This window comes from Schistocerca nitens, chromosome 2 (assembly GCF_023898315.1).
Source record: "Schistocerca nitens isolate TAMUIC-IGC-003100 chromosome 2, iqSchNite1.1, whole genome shotgun sequence".
Taxonomy (NCBI): domain Eukaryota; kingdom Metazoa; phylum Arthropoda; class Insecta; order Orthoptera; family Acrididae; genus Schistocerca; species Schistocerca nitens.
In genome coordinates this window covers 321,016,027-321,042,310 of record NC_064615.1, presented here as the reverse complement: position 1 = coordinate 321,042,310, position 26,284 = coordinate 321,016,027, and the positions used below count along the sequence as shown (strand labels likewise).

General features: G+C 44.0%; 1 protein-coding gene across 1 annotated transcript in view; it reads right to left on the bottom strand.

Moving 5' to 3' along the window:
• The window catches only part of LOC126236107 (kinesin-like protein unc-104), a 387,080-nt gene that overhangs the window by 235,451 nt on the left and 125,345 nt on the right, over positions 1–26,284 (bottom strand). Inside the window, exon 2 of the mRNA XM_049945175.1 lies at positions 25,815–25,924. Within this exon, the coding sequence (XP_049801132.1) occupies positions 25,815–25,914 (100 nt within the window). The 5' untranslated portion in view covers positions 25,915–25,924. The remainder of the gene's footprint in view (positions 1–25,814; positions 25,925–26,284) is intronic.

The window sequence follows — 26,284 nt, the reverse complement described above, 5'->3', positions numbered from 1 at the left end:
GTTTAGCAAACTCAATTGACAGACTCTTCAAGAGAGGCGCTCTGCATCGCGGTGTAGCTTGCTGTCCAGGTTTCGAGAGGGTGCGTTTCTGGATGAGGTATCGAATATATTGCTTCCCCCTACTTTTACCTCCCGAGGAGATCACGAATGTAAAATTAGAGAGATTCGAGTGCGTACGGAGGCTTTCCGGCAGTCGTTCTTCCCGCGAACCATAAGCAAGTGGAACAGGAAAGGGAGGTGATGACAGTGGCACGTAAAGTGCCCTCCGCCACACACCGTTGGGTGGCTTGCAGAGTATAAATGTAGATGTAGATGTAGTCAAATCATCACCTCTGCTTGCACCATTTCATCACTATCAAAATTAGGTGTTCTTTAAGTTTTGGAAAGAGATGAAAATCGGTTGGGGCTAAGTCGGGACTGTGTGGAGGATGAATGATGATAATGAACCCAAGCCGTCGGATTCTTGCAATGTCGCAGCGCTCGTACGTGATCTGGAGTTGTCATGCTGAAGGAGAAGGTGCTCCACGCGCAGTTAGACTCGTCGAATTCAAAAGTCGATTACAGCACGCTGTTTCTCAAGCACCGACATACAGGGTGGTCGGAAATTCCCGTTACAAACTTCTAGAACATGTAGAGGGTAGTGAGTACAGCACATTTTGAATAGGAACCCATGCACGGAATCGTATCGTTTCCGTTCTACGACCGTTTCAATTCAGATGTGTACCTCGTCAACGTCTGCGTAGGGCAAGAGAAACGTTTCAGAGTTCCCTGTCCTAGTACGCAACAGGGTAGACACGATGACGTGTACTACGTCAAACGATCCCCAGATGTCACTTGTTGTCCGCTTTGCTGTGATACCGATAGAGGAAACATGGTGCAGTACACGTTTACGGAATACACAGACATGCTCCTTGTGTATGGCGAAGCTGGAGGTAACGGAAGAGCTGCTAGTCGGCTGTATCACGAAGTTCTCCACACCGTCACACTCCATCGCACAAACTGTTTGCCCAAGCTACACAACGGCTACGAGGAACGGGTACCTTCACCGTGAGGAGGCAGGACTGTGGTGCTCGACGGCGACGCCGCACTCCCGAATTTGAAGAAGGTGTACTGCGTCGCATTGAAGATAGCCCGTCAACGAGTTCGCGAACAATTGCGCGTGCAATGGCTGTTAGTCGCAGTACCGTCTTGGACGTCCTGCATGAGCAACAATTACATCAGTACCACTTACAAAGGGTACACGCTATGGGTTCAGCAGACTTTCCACAACGCGTCGCCTTCTGCACATGGTTCCTGCAACGTTGCATCGACGCGCCCCTGTTTCCACGTCGAGTTCTCTTCACAGATGAATGTAGGTTCACAAGGGATTGTGTTCTGAATGCTCGAAATAGCCATGTCTGGGCGGACGAAAACCCTCATGCCACGCATGTTCAGGGATTTCAAGACAGGTTTGGAATTAACGTGTGGGCAGGTATTCTGAACGGTCATGTGATTGGACCATACCTCCTTCCATCCAAGCTCACGTGTCCCGCATACTTAGTCTTCCTACGACATGTACTGGACCCGTTCCTGGAAGCCGTGTCATTGAATGTCCGTCAGGAAATGTGGTTTCAGCATGATGGAGAATCACCTCACTTTTCACTGGCCGTCCGGAGACATCTCGAAAGACGGTATGGTGAAAGATGGATAGACCGTGGTGGTCCAACCGCGTGGCCGCCACGATGGCCGGATTTAACCCCTATGGACTACTTCTTGTGGGGTCGTATGAAGAGCCTAATTTGTGAGACACCTGTAGAGACAGAGGAAGATCTGCTGACACGAGTTCTGGCTGCTGCACAAGACATTGAAGAGACACCAGGTGGGGTGGAGAGAGTGTACCACAACATGCTTCGGAGGTACAATGTGTGTAACAACGTTGGTGGTCGCCACATCGAGCCGTTGTTGTAATGCATCAGTACGTTGTGGCTGCTGCCGTAGACGCTGGGTTCTTGTTGTTTTCGCCTAATGTAAACCATAAGGTGTAAGTTGTAATGCAAATGCGTAAGTAATAACGGAACGAGTCAGTATTCTTTTCAAATGGATTGCAACGATTGTACTGGGTCATGCCTAAATACATTTCTCACGTGGGTGTGGATGAGATAATCTGCAATGAAACTGCAGTAGAACGGAAACTATACGTTTCCAGACATGGGTTCCTACTCAAAATGTTATGTACTCACTACCTTCTACATGTCTTAGAAGTTTGTAACGGGAATTTCCGACCACCCTGTATACGTTACAAACAGCCATGTTACACGCTACAGTTCGGTGTCTCCTAGCGGCAGAGGGCTGCAAATAAGTAGACGTGAAGAATAGTTTGTAGAATGTTAAAACGTTTGTTTTATTTAAAAAGCATTAAGAGTTTTCACATTAAAAAATTCGGAGCCATTACTTTTCAGCACGTTCTCGTATTTTGCCAGCAACGTTATTCACGATGACCGAAGCAGTGGGGATGTAAAAATGCAGAGACAGGCAATGACAAGAAAAGCATTTATGAATAAAAGAAATATGACGGGCTATATATTTAAATGTTTGAAAGTATTTCCTGTTTTTAACTGAGAGTCAGCGTCAGAACTGGAAATCACTACAGGCGCACAAAAGCGCGGTTACTGCCTCTGAAGTACCCGGAAGCTTTGTAGTGAATACAAAGCGGGCTAACAGCAAGGGCAAACCGTTTACACTACTAAGTGCACACAACTCGATATATTGTTAGCTGGCAGTTCCGTATGGCACCCACGGGGCAGTTAATATCAACCAGAGGTCAAAGGTCAGAACACACGTCACTTCTGCAAACTTTGGCCGTCAGCAAATTCCCGGAGACCAGAGAATCATGCAAACTTCCGCCGCGCCGGAAGTCAAAAGTACACAGACCGCTACAGTAAGATCTAACAAACAAACAAACAAACACACACAATATATATATATATATATATATATATATATATATATATATATATATATATATATATATATATATATATATATATATATATATTCTCTGATAAAAGTTCACATTGATGGTCTTGCACATCTAAATTTTTGGAATTAGAGAAAATTTCACTGCGTAGGGGTCACTGAAATGTCACGTTCTCTTTGATTTGTGCTGTTATTTTCAAAAATGGAGAAAAATTGAGTTTCTGCTCCAGTAATTGACTAATCATCATTTTTGTAGCTCCGTTAGTGCCGATGACATGTTTTTCACGTTAGTTCAAATTGGCTCTGAACACTATGGGACGTAACTTCTGAGGTCATCAGTCTCCTAGAACTTAGAACTACTTAAACCTAACTAACCTAAGGACATCACACACATCCATGCCCGAGGCAGGATTCGAACCTGCGACCGTAGCGGTCGCGCGGTTTCAGACTGTAGCGTCTAGAACCGCTTGGCCACTCCGGCCGGCTTGACGTTAGTACACACTGTCGAAGTGGGAGCGCTTAAAATAATCAAGATCCGCAGTGCGGCCTACGTTCTATGTAATACGGAAAAATATAAAACACATAAGATGCTAACACTATAATACGGTGCAAAAAGATTAAGCGGCAGGAAAGAAGCTAATAAACTGGACAGTTGCTATGGTATATTCGAATGAGCTTGTTCATTAAATTGTAATTATGTTTTGTTAATATACTCTTACTGAATAACACATTCATCTGTTTTATAAATTGCATTTAATTCGAATGACTGATTTCGAAATTTTGCAATTCACCTTCTGAAGTGATGTAAAGAAACCTATTGTCGAGGCCTGTGATGCATGCAGTGGGGCGTAATGGCTATCGTCGCTGGCTGGCGTGCCGTGGGTCGTTAGTTCAAACCCGACCACCAGCAATTATTTCTTATTTATCAGTTCTGGAATATTCTTGAATCATCTGATGTTTGCAAGTTTCGATATTCTGGAATATTCTTGCTCATATAAATACTAGCCACACTCTCGGTCCAGCAGATGATGATGATGATGATGATGATGTTTGGTTTGTGGGGCACTCAAATGCGCGTTTATCAGCGCCCGTACAAATTCCTAACCTTTTCTCAGCCCAAGTTTGCCACTTTCATGATGATGATGAAATGATGAGGACAATACAAACACCCAGTCATCACGAGGCAGGTGAAAATCCCTGACCCCGCCGGGAATCGAACCCGGGACCCCGTGCTCGGGAAGCGAGAACGCTACCGCGAGGCCACGAGCTGCAGACCGGTCCAGCAGGTCAGTTAGTGTTCATAATTAACGTGCCTGCAGCGCTACGTGTTGTATTTCAGTGACAATCCTGCTTTCGGATTTGGACTTGTTTGTGGCTGGACGTGACAATACAACAATAAAGAATATAGACTAGCTAGAATGCATCAACGTACAACCTGTCATCAGAAATGCCCACATCAAAAAATGTTTTACATCATCCCGGTTCCCAGAACTTCTGAAGATAGGCATTGACTGTGGATATTGTATCACAGAGACAGGCCCTCTGGCTGTTCAGAGATGCCACTAAACCCGCCCAGAGATGTAAACTACCATGCGTGTGCAGCGCCTTTTAGACGGAGGGGATCCGAGAGCCGATCAGTTCCACTGATTCCACCAGGAAGGAGGTAGTGCCGACGTAGTTCAATCATGCCTAGACGGTCAATACCGCGGTTCGATCGCGTCCGCATTGTTACTTTGTGCCAGGAAGGGCTCCCAATAAGGGAAGTGTTCAGGCTCTCGGATTGAACCAAAGCGAAGTTGTTCGGATATGAAAGAGAGGCAGGAACTGTCGATGACATGCCTCGCTCAGGCCGCCCAAAGGCTACTACTGCAGTGGATGACCGCTATATACGGATTATGGGTCGGAGGAACCCTGTCAGTAAAGCCACCATGTTGAATAATGCTTTTCGTGCAGCCACACGACGTCGTGTTACGACTCAAACTGTGCGCAATAGGCTGCATGATGCGAAACTTCACTCCCAACGTCCATGGTGAGGTCCATCTTTACAGCTACGACACCAAGCAGCGTTGCGCAGATGGGCCCAACAACATGCCGAATGGACCGCTCAGGATTGGCATCACGTTCTCTTCGCCGATGAGTGTCGCATATGCCCTCAACTAGACAATCGTCGGAGACGTGTTTTGAGGCAACGCGGTCAGGCTGAACGCTTTTTACATATTTTCTCTGACAATAGCTGTTGAACCAGCTAAGTTCCATGTATTTTTATTTTTCATTCTTGTCATTGTTGTTTCATTACCAAATTTTACGTTGTTATTAGACTTTTAACTCATGGGTTAGCGATGACATCATTCTGCCAGAAATGGGCGGAGCCTCCACTACCGTATATAAGTAAAATTTGCACTGCTCTATCTAGCAGTAATTTGCCACCAGAAGGAGGCTCCTGCTCATACAGCATTTTGGTAATTTATCGTTTTGTAACTTTGTAGTTTTATATAATTTTTTTAAATGTATGTAGCCCTCTGATCAGACTTTGTATTTGACTTGTAGGTCTGAAGATGACCACAGGCGTGGTCGAAACCGGTTACCAGAATAAATAATTTTGTGATCAAGACTTATTTTAATAGTAACTATTAGTAATAACATTGATCACTGTCTGCTCCCACGATGTATTCAAAAGTAACATGTGAGTGCACTTAAATTATAGCAAGGTGCGTGGTTCTGTCTTGTATAATGCGGAATATCACCAGTTTGTTTCAATTGTGTCCTTATTTGCTGTGAATTACAACAGTATTCAGAAGCACATAAAGAAACAAACAGTGTACTATATATAGTGTGGTACTCAAAAACGTCTATAACTGGATCTATGAAAGCGAATGTTTGTTGAAAAATGGAGAACTAAGTTTGTTGAATACGTCATGAAAACAAGACTGTAAACTGGTAAGCTATGAGCTCTCGTAATTATACTGAAGTCATTTCTCCAGGTGTACACTTCTATTCAGCTACAGTCATTCGTAGAGCAAAAACGTTCTAATTGTACTGGGCCAGACTAACTGAATATACGACTTACTTGGACGTCTGCTGGCACAAACTTCATTGACTATAGGTAGCCAACAACACTACCTACAGAACTGCAGTAATAGTTGCAGGCAAAATTTTAAATATGTATTTTCAAGCCGAAGATGGTCAACTGCCTTTATTTTGTTTTCTTTGTTTTACAGTCCTTTAGATGGTATGTTCACTGATACAATACTTTGTTCTACCTGTACACACTAGTGGATGTTGAAGTTCCGTATTGAACTGTATGATTCTGTAAATAGTTTATCAACCAAAAAACACAAATATTCACTTTTCTCGCTCTGCAGACTTAAACCCAAGTTATAAATATCGTAAAAGTTGCCTCGTGTTGTATGTCAGCTCCTGACACGAACGCTTAGTCCGTAAACAAATCCAGGTTCGTCGAAAGCAGAACACTGAATGAATGACAAATATGAAAACAGGGAAGTCCAGGTACGGTGCAGGGTCGAAATCCGATAAGCAGAACGGCGTGATTGGCAGCGGCTTATGCAACGGGCTGTACTAGGCTGACTGACAGCTGCCGGCCTGTGGCCGTGTTGCGAGCGGCTCGGCCTACGTGGCACGTTCTGCAAGCCCCTGATGGCGATCACCGACCGCTATCTTTACAGCCCCTGAGCTGCTGTAGATATTAGCTATTGGTAGACATATTAAATTGTGTATGATCTTGTAACTGTAAGGTCATGCAATCACTGATTGACGAGTATTGCGTAGGGTATCCAATAAATAAAGTCGAGCATCACATTTTAGTCATAACATTACACCATTAAAATCCGGCTACCATGCAGAGCTGTGGGCGGTGAAGAGGGCACTGGAGCGGATTAGACTTTTTAGTACAGGCAGTTTCTTGTCTGCATGGACTCTTTTAGCGCTCTACAGACTATTCAACAAATGTTGATAGTGGATAGGATAGTTCAGATGGTCCAGGGCACTATCCCCCTCCTGCACAGGCGAAGAAAAGAGGTGGCCTTCTGCTGGGTACCTCCCCACAAGGGAATCGAGGGGAATGAGAAACCTGACACTGCAGCGGAGGCAGCCTGCCAGTAAACACTGCGCACGATTGACCTTAACGTCCCACCGAGTGAGGTGACGCAGTGGTTAGCACACTGGACTCGCATTCGGGAGGACGACGGTTGAATCCCGCGTCCGGCCATCCTGATTTAGGTTTTCCGTGATTTCCCTAAATCGCTCCAGGCAAATGCCGGGATGGTTCCTTTGAAAGGGCACGGCCGACTTCCTTCCCTAATCGGATGAGACTGGTGACCTCGCTGTCTGGTCTCCTCCCCCAAACAACCCAACCCTCAATGTCCCCCTGCAATCTATCGTGTCGTGGAAACGAAGAAACTAATGGCTAGTGGGATAGACAGTGGCTGGAAGTGACCAACAACAAACTGCGGTTGGTCAAACCAGGTGTCTGACAACGGCGCTCTTCCTTTCGAACTCCAAGAAGGGACGAAGTGGACCTCAAACGTATTCGTCGTTTTGTACGTCAATGAGACGGAAGCCTTTGGTCAATCAAGGAACTTTCAACTTTTGGCAGTGATGAAATGATAGCAAGGAAATTGTTGACTTTTGTGTGGCGTCAGGACTCTGGCAAAATGTAATTGGACGACAGTTTTGACGTGTTTTTGGGCGGCCGGCTCATCCTCTTACATTGACGGAAAAAAATCGCAACAGCAAGAAAGAGCTGTGAGACATAACACGAAAGTTGGTAGGCGTGTCTTTAAATCTGAAAGAATAAGTCTATTCAAATATGGAAAAAAATCGCAACAGTAAGAAAGAGTAAGAAAGAGCTGTGAGACATAACACGAAAGTTGGTAGGCGTGCCTTTAAATCTGAAAGACGAAGTCTATTCAAATTTCGAACCAGTTGCATAAGAGTGGCTCTAATAGCGCCACTATCAGGACGCAAATCAGGTTTGTTTTAAAAACATGCTGTAAGGGCTCTGAGACCTATGGAACTTAACATCTGTGGTCATCAGTCTCCTAGAACTTAGAACTACTTAAACCTAACTAACCTAAGGACATCACACACATCCATGCCTGAAGCAGGATTCGAACCTGCGACCGCAGAGGTCACGCGGTTCCAGACTGAAGCGCCTAGAACCGCACGGCCACACCGGCCGGCATGCTCTAAGGGTCGTGAGTGTTAGTTGACTTTTGAGATTGGACGTGGTGAGTTGACGCTAGTCAGGAATGCCCTTAAGGTGACAAAGAAGCCATTATCAGCAGTTCACTGAGTTTGATCGAGGTCGTGTAATAGGGATCGAGAAGCTGAATGTTTCTTCTGCGATACTGCAGAAAGTCTTGGCAATAATGTAGCCAATGTACATGACTGTTGGCTGCGTTGGTCACGGGAATGTACGGTCTCAAGAAAACCGGACTCTGAGTGTCCACGTGCCACTACTGGGAGGGAAGACTATAGTGTTCGGCGTATGCCGCATCGTACTGCATGTGGAGAAGCAATCTGAGCAGCAGTTCGCACCACAGTAATACAACGACCTGTTACAGCTCCGAGCCAGACGCCCCGTAGCGTGCATTCCACTGATACCAAACGACTGCCATTTGCGACTTCATTGGTATCAAGCGAGAGCACGTTGGAGGGCAGGGTGAAGATCTGTTGTGTTTTCTGATGAAAGTCGTTCTGTTCCGGTGGCAGTGACGGCTGTGCGTTGGTTAGGAGAAGGTCAACTGAGGGCCTGCAAGCAAGCAAGCTCTCTGCGTGCAAGACACACCAGAGCTACACGTGGAGTTATGGTCTGGGGAGCGATTTCGTATGACAGCAGGAGCACACTCCTGGTTATCCGAAGCACCCTAACTGCAAATTTTTATGCCAGTCTGGTGATTCGACCTTAGTGCTGCCACTCATGAATAGCATTCCAGGGGATGTTTCCCAACAGGATATCGCCAGTCCAGTTGCCACTGTTGTAATCCAACATGCTCTACTGAGTGTTGACATGCTGCCTTGGCCTGCTCGATCAGCAGATCTGTCTATAATCGAGCACATATGGGACAGCATCGGACGACAACTCCAGCATCATCCACAAACAGCATTAACCGCCCCGGTACTGACCAACCAAGTGCAGCAGACATGGAACTCCATCCCACAAACTGACATCTTCATTTCTCTACATTAGTTACACTACTGCCCATTAAAATTGCTTCACCACGAAGATGACGTGCTACAGACGCGAAATTTAACCGACAGGAAGAAGATGCTGTGAAATGCAAATGATTAGCTTTTCAGAGCATTCACTCAAGGTTGGCGCCGGTGGCGACACCTACAACGTGCTGACATGAGGAAAGTTTCCAACCGACTCCTCATACACAAACAGCAGTTGACCGGCGTTGTCTGGTGAAACGTTGTTGTGATGCCTCATGTAAGGAGGAGAAATGCGTACCATCACGTTTCCGATTTTGATAAAGGTCGGATTGTAGCCTATCGCGATTGCGGTTTATCGTATCGCGACACTGTTACCAAAATATGGGATCGGTGGGTTCAGGAGGGTAATACGGAACGCCGTGCTGGATCCCAACGGCCTCGTATCACTAACAGTCGAGATGACAGGCATCTTATCTGCATGGCTGTAACGGATCGTGCAGCCACGTCTCGATCCCTGAGCCAACAGATAGGGACGTTTGCAAGACAACAACCATCTGCACGAACAGTTCGACGACGTTTGCAGCGGCATGGACTATCAGCTCGGTTACCCTTGACGCTGCATCACAGACAGGAGCGCCTGCGATGGTGTACTCAACGACGAACATGGGTGCACGAATGGCAAAACGTCATTTCTTCGGATGAATCCAGGTTCTGTTTACAGAATCATGATGGTCGCATTCGTGTTTGGCGACATCGCGGTGAACGCACATTGGAAGCGTATCACCCGGCGTGATGGTATGGGGTGCTATTGGTTACACGTCTCGGTCACCTCTTGTTCGCATTGACGGCACTTTGAACAGTGGACGTTACATTTCAGATGTGTTACGACCCGTGGCTCTACCGTTCATTCGATCCCTGCGAAACCCTACATTTCAGCAGGGTAATGCACGACCGCATGTTGCAGGTCCTCTACGGGCCTTTCTGGATACAGAAAATGTTCGACTGCTGCCCTGGCCAGCACATTCTCCAGATCTCTCACCAATTTAGAACGTCTGGTCAATGGTGTCCGGGCAACTGGCTCGTCACAATACGCCAGTCACTACTCTTGATGAACTGTGGTATCATGTTGAAGCTGAATGGGCAGCTGTACCTGTACACGCCATCCAAGCTGTGTTTGACTCAATGCCCAGGCGTATCAAGGCCGTTATTACGGCCAGAGGTGGTTGTTCTGGGTACTGATTTCTCAGGATCTATGCGCCCAAATTGCGTGAAATATAATCACATGTCAGTTCTAGTATAATATATTTGTCTAATGAATACCCGTTTATCATCTGCATTTCTTCTTGGTGTATCAATTTTAATGGCCAATAGTTTATTTTATGATGCTGCGATTTTTTCCGCCCTCTTAATGCCATCCGCTGGCTGTCTTATTAATACTATTAATGTATGACCACAGTATGAATAGCTATACTGGAGACTTCACGTGAATTTTTTTGTGACCATGCCCACAGTTATGTGGCCTTTGCTTTTGGTTTTAACAAGAGTAATTGCTCATACAGCAGTACCACAATTATGAGAAAGAACGCTGATGACCATGCTGTTTAGCGACCAGCAATTTTAAATCCACCCATCCAGCCAAAACGTAAATTATGATTTGTACATCATTATAATTAAAAACAATATCGTGCGGATGTTATTGCAGCCCCAAGATGGATTCAGATATGGTGGAATTCGTAATTAACCATAGCAGTAAATGTCTGTGTATTAAGGACTGTAGCGACTTCATTTGAGTCAGAACTTGCAGAACCTTGTCGCACAACGTAAGGAAGGAAGTACACAAGGCTGTGTGTGTGTGTGTGTGTGTGTGTGTGTGTGTGTGTGTGTGTGTATGCGTGTGTGTGTGTGTGAGAGAGAGAGAGACCGGGGCTAAAGAGAGTGTGTCTAGTGTACTGCTTTTCAGGCAGCTGGGTCACGGCAGTTACCCTACGCGGATGTGAAGCCAACAAAGAGCCAGCAAGTGTAGCGAAACGACAGGCGCTGCGAACCATAAAACTGCGCGCTGGCGCGCTACGGGCGTTGCTTTCTCCTCAGAGTGTAGCGGAGCATCTTACTAGGGCAGACTGCCTTAGCATGTGGCTGCGATATCCCAGCTTCTCTTGTAATCGCGGGCTCGTGTCCAGAATGTGTGTCTACGTATGTCCCAGGAAGGACAACAAATAGCAAAATTATACTTATTGTACGCATACTGTACGATAGGAAGAATACGTGTCTAAATATGTAGGAGGTGTAAGGGTAAACAGCGTTGGAATTTACCACGCCGAACTGTCACCCCTGGCAGCACAACCTCTGGGTGTCGAGTGGAACAGATGTTGGATGACAAGTACGGGCCGTTATACAATGCTGCTCCAACTCCTTTCCAAACGTGCATCAATCGTAGTGCCAGGCGAGTGATGGGGTGCCAGTCTGTCGGCAATCTACGGCCACATGATTTCGACGGGTGAGAGATCTGGAAAACGTGCTGTAGAACCAAAGAGAATATGCAATCTTGCGTTATCTTGTTGAAAGACACAGAGACCTCTAAGAAGGGGCATAGCCAATGGCCTTAACGCGTCAGAAACTTAACAACTGTTGTTCACATTATCGACTATGTCAACCAGAGGTGATAGTGTTGTGTATCCAGTGACACTCCATACAATCACGACAGGTGGTGGATTGTTGACTACGGGAACCTTTCACGTACGACTCGGCTGGGCTTTCATGACGATGCTCAGTGCAATCTTGGAAGGTTTGCACTACTCGCTGCCTCCACAAACGAATATGTCCACCGTGGTGCTGTACGCTGAACTGGCACTCGTCTGAAAATACCTCATATGGGATGCCATACCTGTGTCTAATGTTGTTGTTGGGCGCACCCGTTTCGGCGCGCCTATTCCTGCAGCCTCGTCAAGAGAAGCCACAACTATGATCGCCGTGCTGGCGTTCCGTGGCGCTCCAGACATTTTTGCACTGTTCTTGTGGATAGGGTCTGCTTGACTTTCTCGACTCCAGGTACGTGACGTGAGTGTATTGTCGTGCACGGCCGAATGATCAGTAAGTCTGTTCTCTCGAGCGCTAGTCGCGTGGGGCCGTTGATCCTACATGGCGTTATGCTCCTGGTGAAACTACCGATCCCGTATTCGCATGACAGTTGGTCTTCTGTCCAGCAACCAACATTCTGAATGAGAAACTCGCTGTCACATCTTTCCTTAAATACAGAGTGTAGACGGCATTACTCCTACCCACTTGCACTGGGATGCTGATCATTACCACATCCAAGAGTGCAGTACACTTCGTGCAAATTCGACGTTTGATGGAAGCCGCTTACATTGGCGTTGCAGTTTTAAAAGCCAGAAGTGTATGTGAACAGCAAACAAAGCAGTAATTCACATTAATTTCCCCAGTCTATAGTTTCGTCCAAGAGGTGCAAATGGTTCATTTTGCTACATCGATTTTTAAAGTGTGCTTCTTCATTTGCCTGATTAAACTCAAGTTTTTTTCCATACACCTGGTGACAACTAAATATTTCGCACATTATGGAGAAGAGGCTGATGATTCTACGTTACTTAAAGTCTTATATGTTTTCTTTCTTGAAAGGTAGTTTAATTACAGCAGTTCAAAAATGGTTCAAATGGCTCTGAGAACTATGGGACTTAACATCTGAGGTCATCAGTCTCTTAGAACTTGGAACTATTTAAAACTAACTAACCTAAGGACATCACACACATCCATGCCCGAGGCAGGATTCGAACCTGCGACCGTAGCGGTCGCGCGGTTCCAGACTGAAGCGCCTAGAATCGTTCGGCCACTCCGGCCGGCAATTACAGCAGTACTTCAGTTTTTGGAAATATTCTTCCTCCGCAGACATACTGTAAACAATTTTGCAAGCTTCCTTTCTGTTCCTTTTACTCCAGATACATCATTTCTATGGAAATACCATCTTCATAGCTCGAATGGCTTGTACACATAATAGTACAAAATTTAGGGAATGTTTTTGTTTTCATTATGAAGTATCTTTGCCTGCCCTCCATCATCTTAACGGCACAAACAGAAGTCCTCGAATGCTTGTACAGTATCCTCACCGTTGTCAATTGCTACGCAGTCTGCTATCTTAACTGGTGAAATGTGATGCCCTATAACACAACATGCAGCTTTGTCTTCATGCACTGACGGAAAAAAATCGCAAATCCAGCAAGGAGTTGTACGACATAAACGAAAGCTGGTAGGCGTGTTTCTACATCTGAAAGATGACGTCTACTCAAATTTCACGCCAGTCTCATAAGAGTGACGCTAGCAGCGCCACTATCGGAGTGCAAATCAGGTTTGATTACAATACGCGCTGTAACCGGCGTGAGCGTTAATACCCTTGAGAGTGGACTTGTTGAGTTGAAGTTAGTCAAGCATGCCTTTAAAGTGACAAAGGCGCCATTAAAACCACGTCACTGAGTTTGAAAGAGGTCGTGTAATAGGGCTACGAGAAATTGGATGGTTCCTTCGCGATAATGTAGAAAAAGTTGGCAGGAATGTAGCCATTGTACACGACTGCTGGCAGCGGTGATCACGAGAACGGACGGCCGCAAGAAGTCCGGACGGCCACGTGGCACTACCAAGAGGGAAGGCCATTGGGTTCGGCGTATGGCTCTGGGGAATAGTACTGCATCTGCAGCAGCAGTTGGCTCCACAGTAATACAAAGAACTGTTATAAATCGGTAAATTCAAGCACACGTCCGAGCCTCATGCCCTGTAGCGTTCATTTCGCTGCCCCAAACCACTGCCGTCTGCGACTTCAGTGGTATCAAGCGAGAGCTCATTGGAGGGTGGGGTGGAGGCCTGTTGTATTTTCTGATGAAAGCTGGTTCTGCCTCGGTGGCAGTGATGGCCGTGTGTTGGTTAGGAGGGCCTGGAAACAATCTGGCTGCTTGCTAGACAAACTGGACCTACATCCGGAGTTATGATCTGGGGTACGATTTCGAATGACAGCAGCAGCTGTCTCATGGTTATTCCAAGCACTCTGACTGAAAATTTATACGTCAGTCTGGTGATTCGACCTGCTGAGCTGCCGTTTATGAACAACATTCCAGGGGATGTTTTCCAACAGGATACCGCCCGCCCACATACCCTTATCGTAAACCAACATGCTCTGTAGTGTGTCGATATGCTGTCTTGGTCTCCTCGATCGCCAAGTATGTCTCCAATCGAGAACGTATGGGACATCATCGGACGACAGCTCCAGCATCATACACTACCAGCAGTAACCGTCCCTGTATTGACCGACCAAGTGCCACAGGCATGAAACTCCATCCCACAAACTGACATCCCGCACCTGTACATTACAATGCATGCGCGTTGCATGGTTGAATTCAAAATTCTGGCGGTTACACCGGTTATTAATGTACCAGAATTTCACATTTGCAATGGCTTATCTCGCGCTTACATTAACCTGTGATCTTGGAACGTTAATCACTTAAATATTTTACCTAGACAAATGTATTCTCTAAATTCCAGTACTCTACATTAATTATTGTTTGGTGCTGCGATTTTTTCCCGTCAGTGTATACTCACTGTTCCCAGTTGTTTCTCTTACCAGGTTTTCACTGTATTTTCAACCGAAGCCACTTTGGATAATTTTATTCAATTTAACATATTCTGTAGTGTTCCTATTATTTGTACTCATCTGTGCCCTCTGCGTCGTATACATCATATAAGGACGTTAATTATTTTATGTTGTAAGACTAAAGGCGCTGCTGTGTTAGATTATATTGTTTATTATAATCGGCCTATTTCGGCATGACTGCCATCTGTAGGTTATCTGTGGACGTACGTAAATTTAGTACAACATTTACAATTTCGAAGTAGATAATTTAACTTGTTGCTACATTCATCATGTGGTCTTGATATCCATATGACATCGATGTCTCAACTGCTGTCACACTATTTTATAAGTTTGCTCCTTTGACACTGTTAGAGCTATAATAGAGGTGTGACAGCGACTGAAGTATCAGTGCATATGGATATAAAGACCACTTGATGTACGTAGCAAAACATAATTATATAACAAGTTAAATTATCTATTTAAAAATTTGAAATATTGTAGCAAACTGTGTACTTTTACAGATAACCGGAAGATGACAATCACTCCGAAATAGGTCTATTGTAATAAACGATATAATCAAACACAACAGCATCTTTGGTCTCACTACGTTATAATGTTGCTATTTGGTTGTAACTTGGGGACTATCTTTAATAGCTGCGTTGTTACGTTTGATATTTTATTTCCTTTTGCCACTGTTCGTGATTCAGTATAAAACAAATGTTCATCAATACAGAGCCCATTGTGCGCTTTGAGGAATTTGTGTCAACCACAGCACACTTCATGTCTCGAGCTGTAGCAGCCATGAACGCGACTAGCAGGGAACTGTTGGAGGCTAAAGAGTTTTTTGACGGACTTCGAGACCTTGATCAGAGCTACCGTAGCGAAACAAGTGGCGACCTACTGCCAGGCCTGGAATTGAGAAACGTAGGCCCATGATTGAAACTGAACCACAGCAACTGTTTACTTTTTATGAGTAGTGCGAGTTTCTTAGGCAATAGTGAACATACGATGTTACAAAATCCAGTTCCGCAGTTTCTCCAGCTGGAATATGAAGGGACGTCAAACATTGTCAAATGGTTCAAATGGCTCTGAGCACTATGGGACTCAACATCTTAGGTTATAGGTCCCCTAGAACTTAGAACTACTTAAACCTAACTAACCTAAGGACATCACACACACCCATGCCCGAGGCAGGATTCGAACCTGCGACCGTAGCAGCCCCGCGGTTCCGGACCGCACGGCCACCGCGGCCGGCTTCAAACATTGTCCTCAATACGGTTTATCTATAGAAAAGTAAAATCTCAAAAGGTTCGTCGTTTTTCTTTACAGTTTCCTTCCATTTTAGTACACCTGCACGTATCGCTTCCACGTGAAGGTTTTTTCCGCTTTGTTAGCTCTGCTGTTAATCTAGCATTTTCGCATTTCATTATCAGTAAAAAATGACGATAGAGCATCGAAGAGCGGTCCATGCGGAAAATATGCGGGAGGTAGCGAGGTGGTTTCGAGGCACAATATTCCGAAGACTAAAACAAAAAATAAGTCTTTCATGTCTCTAATGACGATACATGAAATTTTATACCGTTTATTTATTTAACCGTAGACTAAAATACTGCACAATCTGGTATTTGCATAAAACTTAAAGACAGAATGCAACTGATTTTTACATATTCTAATGGCTTCCGTATTTCCTTTCAATGCTGAACATTCGAAAGTTGTATAAGCACTTCTCTTGCATTTTCGGCATTACCGGTCACAATTGTTCACTGTTTCGTTCACACTGCAATTTAAAAACACTTCACTAGTGATCTGTCTACCAAAATATATGTTTGCGATTAGTGCTGATAGTGTTTCGGAGGATAATTGCTTGCGAAGAAAGGAAGGAAGAAGACTGGTGGTTAACGTCTCATCGATGACGACTCCATTAAATGAGAAGTACACAGGCTGATGAAGGTAAGCTGTAACATAAGGTAATAAGGTAAGGTAAAATAAAGTAAAATGGGATAAGATAGGCCAAGTGAAGGTAAAGTAAGGAAATACGAGGGACGGAACTTTAATAGTGGCAACTATTTATTTACACCTCGTACAAAATAGATACGTGTTTCAAATAGTCACCAGCATTGTGTATAACCAGTTGCCAGCGATGTGGAAGTCGTAGCATACTCTTAGCAGTGCCAATTGTGTTGACAGTTCGAGCGGGGCGGGTTATTGCCCTACGAATGTGTAGCAGTTCTGAAGCGAATGCCGTGAAGTTTTTTGAACTCAGGAGGGCTTAAGTCAGGGGAGTGCAGTAGGTGGTGTAGCACTTAGCAGCCGCATCAGGCAAACAAATCAGTAACAGCTTGCACTGTACGTGCTTGAGCATAGTCCTGCAAAATGATGGTCAGGTCCTGCAGAAAGTGCCATCACTTCTGTCTCTATGCTGTTCATTTTTGGAACACAACCTATGACCAGCTTAGAGACAGAAGTGATGACACTTTCTGCAGGACCTGACCATCATTTTGCAGGACTATGCTCAAGCACGTACAGTGCAAGCTGTTACTGATTTGTTTGACTGATGTGGCTGCTAGGTGCTATACGACCTAGTGCACTCCCCTGACTTAAAGCACTCGTGAGTCCAACTCGTCTTCACGGCATTCGCTGCACAACTGCTACAACTTCGTCGGCAATAGACCGCGCTGCTAGAATTGTCAACACAGCTGGCACTGCCAAGAGTATCCTACGACTTCCACATCGCTGGCAACGGGTTATACGCAATGCTGGTGACTACTCTGAAGGTAAGTAAAACTTTGAATCACGTACCTATTTTGTACGAGCTGTAAATAAATAGTTGCCACTATTTAAGTTCCAACCCTCGTATACCGTGTCACGTTCTTAGGAATATGTCTAGCATTTGTCCTGAACGATTTTGCGAAACTACGGAAACCTATATCGCGATGGCGTGATGGGGATTTGAACTTATGGCCTTCAGAACTGTTTGCTTGCCAGGTCTTAGTTTTCTTGTATGTGTCTGAAGGTGATTGTCAACTTCTCGTCTGGTACTGGTGGGAGGGACGGGGGGGGGGGGGGAGGAGGAGGAGGAGGAGGAGGAGGAGGAGGAGGAGGAGGAGGAGGGGAGGGAGGAGGATGAGGAGAGGGAGGAGGATGAGGGGAGGAAGGAGGGAGAGGGAGGTGTATTGCAACACTACCTCATAAAAACTAAGCAAACAAACAGTTTTGATTCCAAAACAGCAACAGTTCTCGTGCCAGGTCGTTAGTGAAATGTTTAAATGATACAGTGTGCATAGAAAATCCTCTGATAAAGCACGATAAAAATATTTCGAAATGAATATCTGCATCGATACTCCGCAAACCACATTATGGTGTGTGGTAGAGGGTGCTTTGTGTACCAGTGTCACTTCACCCCTTTCCTGTTCCAGTCGCGGATGATTCGGGAGGAGAACATTTGCTGGTAGGCCTCCGTTCGCGCTTGAATTTACCTTCGTAGTCTTTTCGCGAAAAATACGTAGGATGGAGCAATATATTGGTAGGCTCTTGTAGTAACTTTAACAGTAAACCACACCGTGATACAGAATGCCTCTCCTGCAGCGTTTGCCACTGGATTTAGTTGTGGATCTCTGTGACAGTTTCGCGCTTACTATATGAACCTATAACGAAACGCGGTGCTCTTTTTTGGGTTTCCTCCGTTTCCTCTGTCAGTCCTACCTAGTGCGGGTCCTAGAATTACCAGCAGTATTCAAAAATTGGTCAGGTTAGTGTTTAGTAAGCTGCCGCCTTTGTGGGAGGGCTACATTTCTTAAGGATCCTCCCAATGAGTCACCGTCTGACTCTGCCTTATCTGCGATTAGTTTTACGTGGTTTGTTGGTTGGTTGTTTCGGGGAAGGAGACCAGACAGCGAGGTCATCGGTCTCATCGGATTAGGGAAGGACGGGGAAGGAAGTCGGCCGTGCCCTTTGAAAGAAACCATCCCGGCATTTGCCTGGAGCGATTTAGGGAAATCACGGAAAACCTAAATGAGGATGGCCGGACGCGGGATTGAACCGTCGTCCTCCCGAATGCGAGTCCAGTGTCTAACCACTGCGCCACCTCGCTCGGTTTTTACGTGGTCATTCCGGTTTTCTATCGCTGAGACTTCTGTCTATGCAACGGCATCATCGATGGAAAACCTCATGGAACTCCCAACTTAATTCACTAGCTTATTTATATATATCGTGAAAAGTACTGGTCCTGTAATACTCCCTTGGGATACGCCCGGCGTTACTTTTACGTCTGAAGATTCCTCTCTGTTGAGAATGACATAGTGTGTTCTGTTTGCTAGAAGCTCTTCATACTAGTTACACAGCGGGGCTGATATTCTGTACGCTCGTATTTCGTTCATTAGACGGCAGTGTGAAACTGTATCGAACGCCTTCCGGAAGTTTCTTATGCTGAGAATACACTCAACTGAAGTGAAGTGCAAGAGCGACATTTGATCTGTGGCCACTCGGACATAAAAGACGAAATAGTTAGGATCACTGCAAACTTTGGAGAGAGACAATTCAGTAAGCTGACGTCTTTTGCATATTTTTCACTCAATAATGTCATATGGAATAATGTTCTGGGGCAACTCATGTTTAAGAAAGGAAGTCTAACTGCATAAAAACGTGCTATAAGAATAATACGTGGTGCTCACCCACGATCTTCTTGTAGACAGCGGTTTAAGGTGTTAAGCATTTTGATACTTGCTTCACGTTTTTTGTTCCCTCGTGAAGTTTGTTGTAAATAATCCATTGCAGTTCCAAAGTAACAATGATGCAAATAATTACCATACCAGAAGAAAAAATGAGATTTATTACCCACATTAAGGTTGTCTTTAGCACAAAAAGGAATGCACAATGCTGCAACCAAAATTTTTATAAAAAAAAAAAATGGCTCTGAGCACTATGGGACATAACATCTGTGGTCATCAGTGCCCTAGAACTTCGAACTACTTAAACCTAACTAACCTAAGGACATCACACATATCCTTGCCCGAGGCAGGATTCGAACCTGCGACCGTAGCAGTCGCGCAGTTCCGGACTGAGCGCCTAGAACCGCGAGACCACCGCGGCCGGCAAATTTTTATCACCTACCCAGTGATATAAAATGTCTGACAGAGAGCAAAGTAAAATTTGGAAATAAACTGAAAAAGTTTCTCCTTGAGAACCCCTGTTTCGCAGAAGAATTTCTATTTCTGTACTGTGTTCAAGGTGCTGGGTGTCTTTACTCAAGGAAAATAGAAAAAAGAAACAACTTGTAAATGATCAGTATGTGGGCACGTTTAAAAAAATAAGTTGTGATAACAATATAAAATGACTAGTTCCACATCATTACGATTTATCGTACAAATTATCCATGGAACACGTAACTAACTGCGTAAACTCAACTGAAGTGGTAAGGATCAGGACGTGGACCAATTGATTTGTGTAAAACCAAAACTGTACAGTATTTCAGGTCATCCACTGAAGAGACGCTTACGGGTTCGTAAAGATCAACATTGGAGGAGAAAAGGAGTTTTGTTTCTGAACTATAACGATTTTACCGATCTAGCGAGCCGTATGTGGGCATGCGTTGCTATGCCATATTTGATGTAAATTTACAACTTCAGAGTATTGGCCAGAAAGTCACAGTACCATAAACTGTTGATCGTACACCTGCTGTGCAAGTAGTCATCCAGCGCAGGCACTTTGTGCCCCAAAACAGAATGATAATTTCCGCCCGCACGGTTCCGTCATGAATTTCTTCTCCATTGCTAATCGACGGCTTCCCAACTGGGGCCCCTGGCGTTTGAAATCTGTACTTGTTACTTTCTGTCTAACTTTACGCATTGACTGTTGTAGCTGTCGAGGACATTGCGGGACCTCCACACATTTGAGTTGAATGCATTCACACATTCTCGTATTGCGTGGAAGTCGATTTGGCGAGCTGAATCATGACTATTCTGCGGAGAACACGCTTATCAGCAGGTTCGCTGTGGTCTTTCCCTTTAGTTATGCAGGCTGACGAGCGCCCAACCGGGGATCTTTTAACTTCTTCGTAGCGAATTATTGTAAAAGCAGCCTGTTAAAAGATATTATCTAACAACGGTGGAAATAAGTTTACTTTCAAAATTGCTAGACGAGATCCTAATGGGCTGGTCCGGCAAACAGAGGTCAATGTGTTAGTCGTTGCCCGACAAACTATACATATATATTTTATATCAAATGGATTACGTAATTAATTTCGTTAGACGCTGTGGAAGGACCATGGTAAACTTACAACCATGGCAGTTGTCCTTATTTATTGTTTCATCTTTTTTTCATTTGAGTCTGATGCTTTTCATCAAATGACTGTGTCTGTCATTCATCCGAACATTTGGAATTACTTTACCGTCCCTTGTTTCGGTGAGTTCCAGTAGCCACTATACCTGTTCTGAAGATGACACAGTTTTGTATGTCTTCTGACTGAATGTCCATTTCCTCTAGATCTTTTCTGATGTTCATGTGCCATGATGTTCTTATTATTTGTTTCGGGTCAAACATGTTGCATGCCACCGTAAATATGGGCTCTCCGTTTCTGTATTATGTCCATAGTTCTTTCATACTGTAGTGCAGAATATGTACCTAGTTTCCATTTTTTTGTAAATTATATTTTAGTAATTTGGATCAAGTATATTGTGTAAGTTGTTTTCTTTCTGTTTTGTTTCTCATCGCGCTAATAGACGTGTCACTAAGAGGATACGACGCAGATACATATTTGAATTAAATAATCAATTTTCGTATTTATGAAAAAGCACTTTTTGATGTACATGTCTCCCGTGGTTTTGAAAGTTACATCAAGCTTTCTTTATCAAGTCCATTGTTAACATAACCATACACATTCACACAAATTTTTAAAGGTATACACACGTTTCATGCTTCGTAAATGAGGTTTAACTGGATTGTCTTGTCCTAAATGACTGGCATTTGACACACTACCGTTTTCTCTCCAAAAGTTATCTGCAAACTGGTTGTTTTGCTATTTATTACAGTATATGAATTTGTAACGTCTATTACTAGCAGTTTTCGTAGATAACTAAGATTGTTTTGGAGGGGACGGTATGCTTATACAGGATCCGGCAGATATCTGTACTCTTAGAGCATAGGTAGTGTTGTAAATGCCTAAAGTGTTGGTAGACGATTTGTTTGTACACAGATCTATGAAATGTACGCAAACAAATATTAGTGTACATATTATTTACATTCAAAATCTCTAGACGTGAACGAACAGGTAAAAACAGAAAGCAGAAGCAAAGTATGATGGATCTGTAAATAGAGCCGAAGTATTTAGGTAACCTTCAGATCTTTTGAAAAACTTCTTGATTATTGTGAGGCACAATACATGAACGTTTTAACGCCTCCTGAGCGGAGGAATCGCGTCACTTCTCAGCATTCCGCCCAGGTGCAGATTGTTGGCGAAGAGGAGACGTTTACACTGTCAATTTGGTTTTCAGAAAAGCTTTTCAACAAAAAATGCTATATATGCTTTCACTTATAAAATATTAAACGCATTGAATAACCGAACGTCACCCACTGGGATATTTTGTGATCCCTCAAAGGCTTTTGATTGCGTGAACCATGAAATTCTTCTAGATAAGCTTAATTATTGTGGTGTGAGTGCGACAGTGCACAAATGGTGTAATTCATATTTAACTGGAAGAATGCAGAATTTTGAAATTAACAGTACAAATAGTCTGCAAAAATCAACAGAGTCCTCTAACTGGGGAGGTATGAAGAATGATGTCCCACAAGTTTCAGTCTTAGGTCCCCTGTCGTTTTTAATATGTATTAATGACTTGCTACTCTATATTCATGAAGAGACAAAGCTACTTCTTTTCGCCGACGATACAAGTGCAGCAATCACACCCAACAAACAAGAATCAGCTGAGGAAATTGTAAATAACGTCTTTCAGAAAATTATTAAGTGGTTCGCTGCAAACGGACTCTCACTAAAATTTGAGGAAACACAATATATACAATTCCGTAAAGTAAAAGGCAAAACACCATTGATAAATATAGACTATGAATAAAAGTCTGTTGCTAGTGCAGAATATTCAAAATTTCTGGGTGCCTGCATTGATAAGAAATTGAATTGGAAGAAACACATCGATGATCTGTTGAAACGGTTAGGTTCAGCTACTATTAGGGTTATTGCAAATTTTGGTGATAAACATATCAGTAAATACTCCCTGCTGCCAGCACTCCTATCTCAAATCTGTCTGTTCAATAATGTCTAATTATAACAGTACTTGTGATCTAAGAATATTAACTCTATATGTATGTATTTCTCCAGGTGTACCTTTCAAATTGTTTATTTAACTTTTTGTACTAGATGTAGTTTAACATGCCTACTAAAACATATGAATGTAAAATAAGCAGAATGCCTGGTTAGATGTAAGAGAGGGCCTGATGGCCTTAATCTTGCCAGGTTAAATAAATCAATAAATAAATAAATAAAATAAATACTACGCCTATTTTCATTCACTGCTTTCATACGGCATCATATTTTGGGGTAATTGATCATTAAGAGAAAAAGTATTCATTGCACAAAATCGTGCAATCAGAATAACAGCTAGACCCGACCCAAGATCACCTTGCAGACATTTATTTAAGGAACTCGGGATAATCACGTACCTTCGCAACATATATATTCACTTATGAAATTTGAATTCAAAGTTAACAGCGAAACGCATATACAACACTAGAAGAAAGGATGATCTTCACTATTCTGGGTTCAATCTGACTTTGGCACACAGAGGGGTGTGTTATGCTGCCACAAAGATCTTTGTTCATTTGCCAAATATCATTAAAAGTCTGACATCTAGCCAACCAACATAGAAAAATTAAAAGAATTTCTGAATGACATCTCCTTCTTCTCAACAGATGAATTTTTAGATGTGAAGTAGTAACAGTAAAAAAAATGTGTAAAGAAAACTTATGTTAAAATGACACGTTCCACATCATTACGAAATGTCATATTCATGATCTATGTATGTATGTACAGGGTGTTTCAAAAATGACCGGTATATTTGAAACGGCAATAAAAACTAAACGAGCAGCGATAGAAATACACCGTTTGTTGCAATATGCTTGGGACAACAGTAAATTTTCAGGCAGAGAAACTTTCGAAATTACAGTAGTTACAATTTTCAACAACAGATGGCGCTGCGGTCTGGGAAACTCTATAGTACGATATTTTCCACATATCCACCATGCGTAGCAATAATATGGCGTAGTCTCTGAATGAAATTACCCGAAACCTTTGACAACGTGTCTGGCGGAATGGCTTCACATGCAGATGAGATGTACTGCTTCAGCTGTTCAATTGTTTCTGGATTCTGGCGGTACACCTGGTCTTTCAAGTGTCCCCACAGAAAAAGTCACAGGGGTTCATGTCTGGCGAATAGGGAGGCCAATCCACGCCGCCTCCTGTATGTTTCGGATAGCCCAAAGCAATCACACGATCATCGAAATATTCATTCAGGAAATTAAAGACGTCGGCCGTGCGATGTGGCCGGGCACCATCTTGCATAAACCACGAGGTGTTCGCAGTGTCAAATGGTTCAAATGGCTCTGAGCACTATGGGACTCAACTGCTGAGGTCATTAGTCCCCTAGAACTTAGAACTAGTTAAACCTAACTAACCTAAGGACATCACAAACATCCATGCCCGAGGCAGGATTCGAACCTGCGACCGTAGCGGTCTTGCGGTTCCAGACTGCAGCGCCTTTAACCGCACGGCCACTTCGGCCGGCCATGTTCGCAGTGTCGTCTAAGGCAGTTTGTACCGCCACAAATTCACGAAGAATGTCCAGATAGCGTGATGCAGTAATCGTTTCGGATCTGAAAAATGGGCAAATGATTCCTTTGGAAGACATGGCGGCCCAGACCAGTACTTTTTGAAGATGCAGTGACGATGGGACTGCAACATGGGGCTTTTCGGTTCCCCATATGCGCCAGTTCTGTTTATTGACGAAGCCGTCCAGGTAAAAATAAGCTTCGTCAGTAAACCAAATGCTGCCCACATGCATATCGCCGTCATCAATCCTGTGCACTATATCGTTAGCGAATGTCTCTCGTGCAGCAATGGTAGCGGCGCTGAGGGGCTGCCGCGTTTGAATTTTGTATGGATAGAGGTGTAAACTCTGGCGCATGAGACGATACGTGGACGTTGGCGTCATTTGGACCGCAGCTGCAACACGGCGAACGGAAACCCGAGACCGCTGTTGGATCACTAGCTGCGCGTTGCCCTCTGTGGTTGCCGTACGCGGTCGCCCTACCTTTCCAACACGTTCATCCGTCACGTTCCCAGTCCGTTGAAATTTTTCAAACAGATCCTTTATTGTATCGCTTTTCGGTCCTTTGGTTACATTAAACCTCCGTTGAAAACTTCGTCTTGTTGCAACAACACTGTGTTCTAGGCGGTGGAATTCCAACACCAGAAAAATCCTCTGTTCTAAGGAATAAACCATGTTGTCTACAGCACACTTGCACGTTGTGAACAGCACACGCCTACAGCAGAAAGACGACGTACAGAATGGCGCACCCACAGACTGCGTTGTCTTCTATATCTTTCACATAACTTGCAGCGCCATCTGTTGTTGAAAATTGTAACTACTGTAATTTCGAAAGTTTGTCCGCCTGAAAATGTACTGTTGTCCCAAGCATATTGCAACAAACGGTGTACTTCTATCGCTGCTCGTTTAGTTTTTATTGCCGTTTCAAATATACCGGTCATTTTTGAAACACCCTGTATGTAAGCACAGCAGCAAGGAAACTGGCGCACTCTAGGACAAACTTCGAACACGTGACCACATTACTACTGGCTCGTGTATGCACTCTCAGAATGAAGTGAGGTGAACCTGAAGATAGCCACAGTACAAATTAATTTTGGAATGTCCTCGTAGTAAGGTTTTGTAGATCTCGAAATCCTCTTTCGCTTTGGAGTAGCAGCGCATCTCTGATAAAAAGGAGGAGGATGGTGTCTCTTGTATTTGTGTGGAAATGTCAGTACTGTACTCACAGGTGGTGTTGCCTCCCATCTCGATGATGCATTTGCAGTCTCGCGAGATCTCGCGGTTGTTGAAGGGTCGAACCCTCACGGCTACCTTCACAGACGACATGTTGGTGGCTCTGCAAACAAAGGAAATGTACCTTTAATGTCTGACACACAAAAGAGGCAACAACAACAACAACAACATGAAGCATTACTGAAACGAGAACAGTTACCAGTCTCATTTATTCACAATATTAATTTAGGTGCACAGAATCTACATCTAAGATTATTCCAGTATTACACATATATGAGAAGTTACTGGTACTTTTGTTCTGCATCTTACTGAGTATTCGATTACTTTATAGCATCTTAAAAAATAGGGTATTGGTATCGAAAGTTCGAATAGTGTTGTGGATTTACCGCTTACTAAGCTGGAAAAGCGGTTCAAGTGTTGATTTATTAGTCTTAGATGTTCAAATGGCTCAAATGGCTCTGAG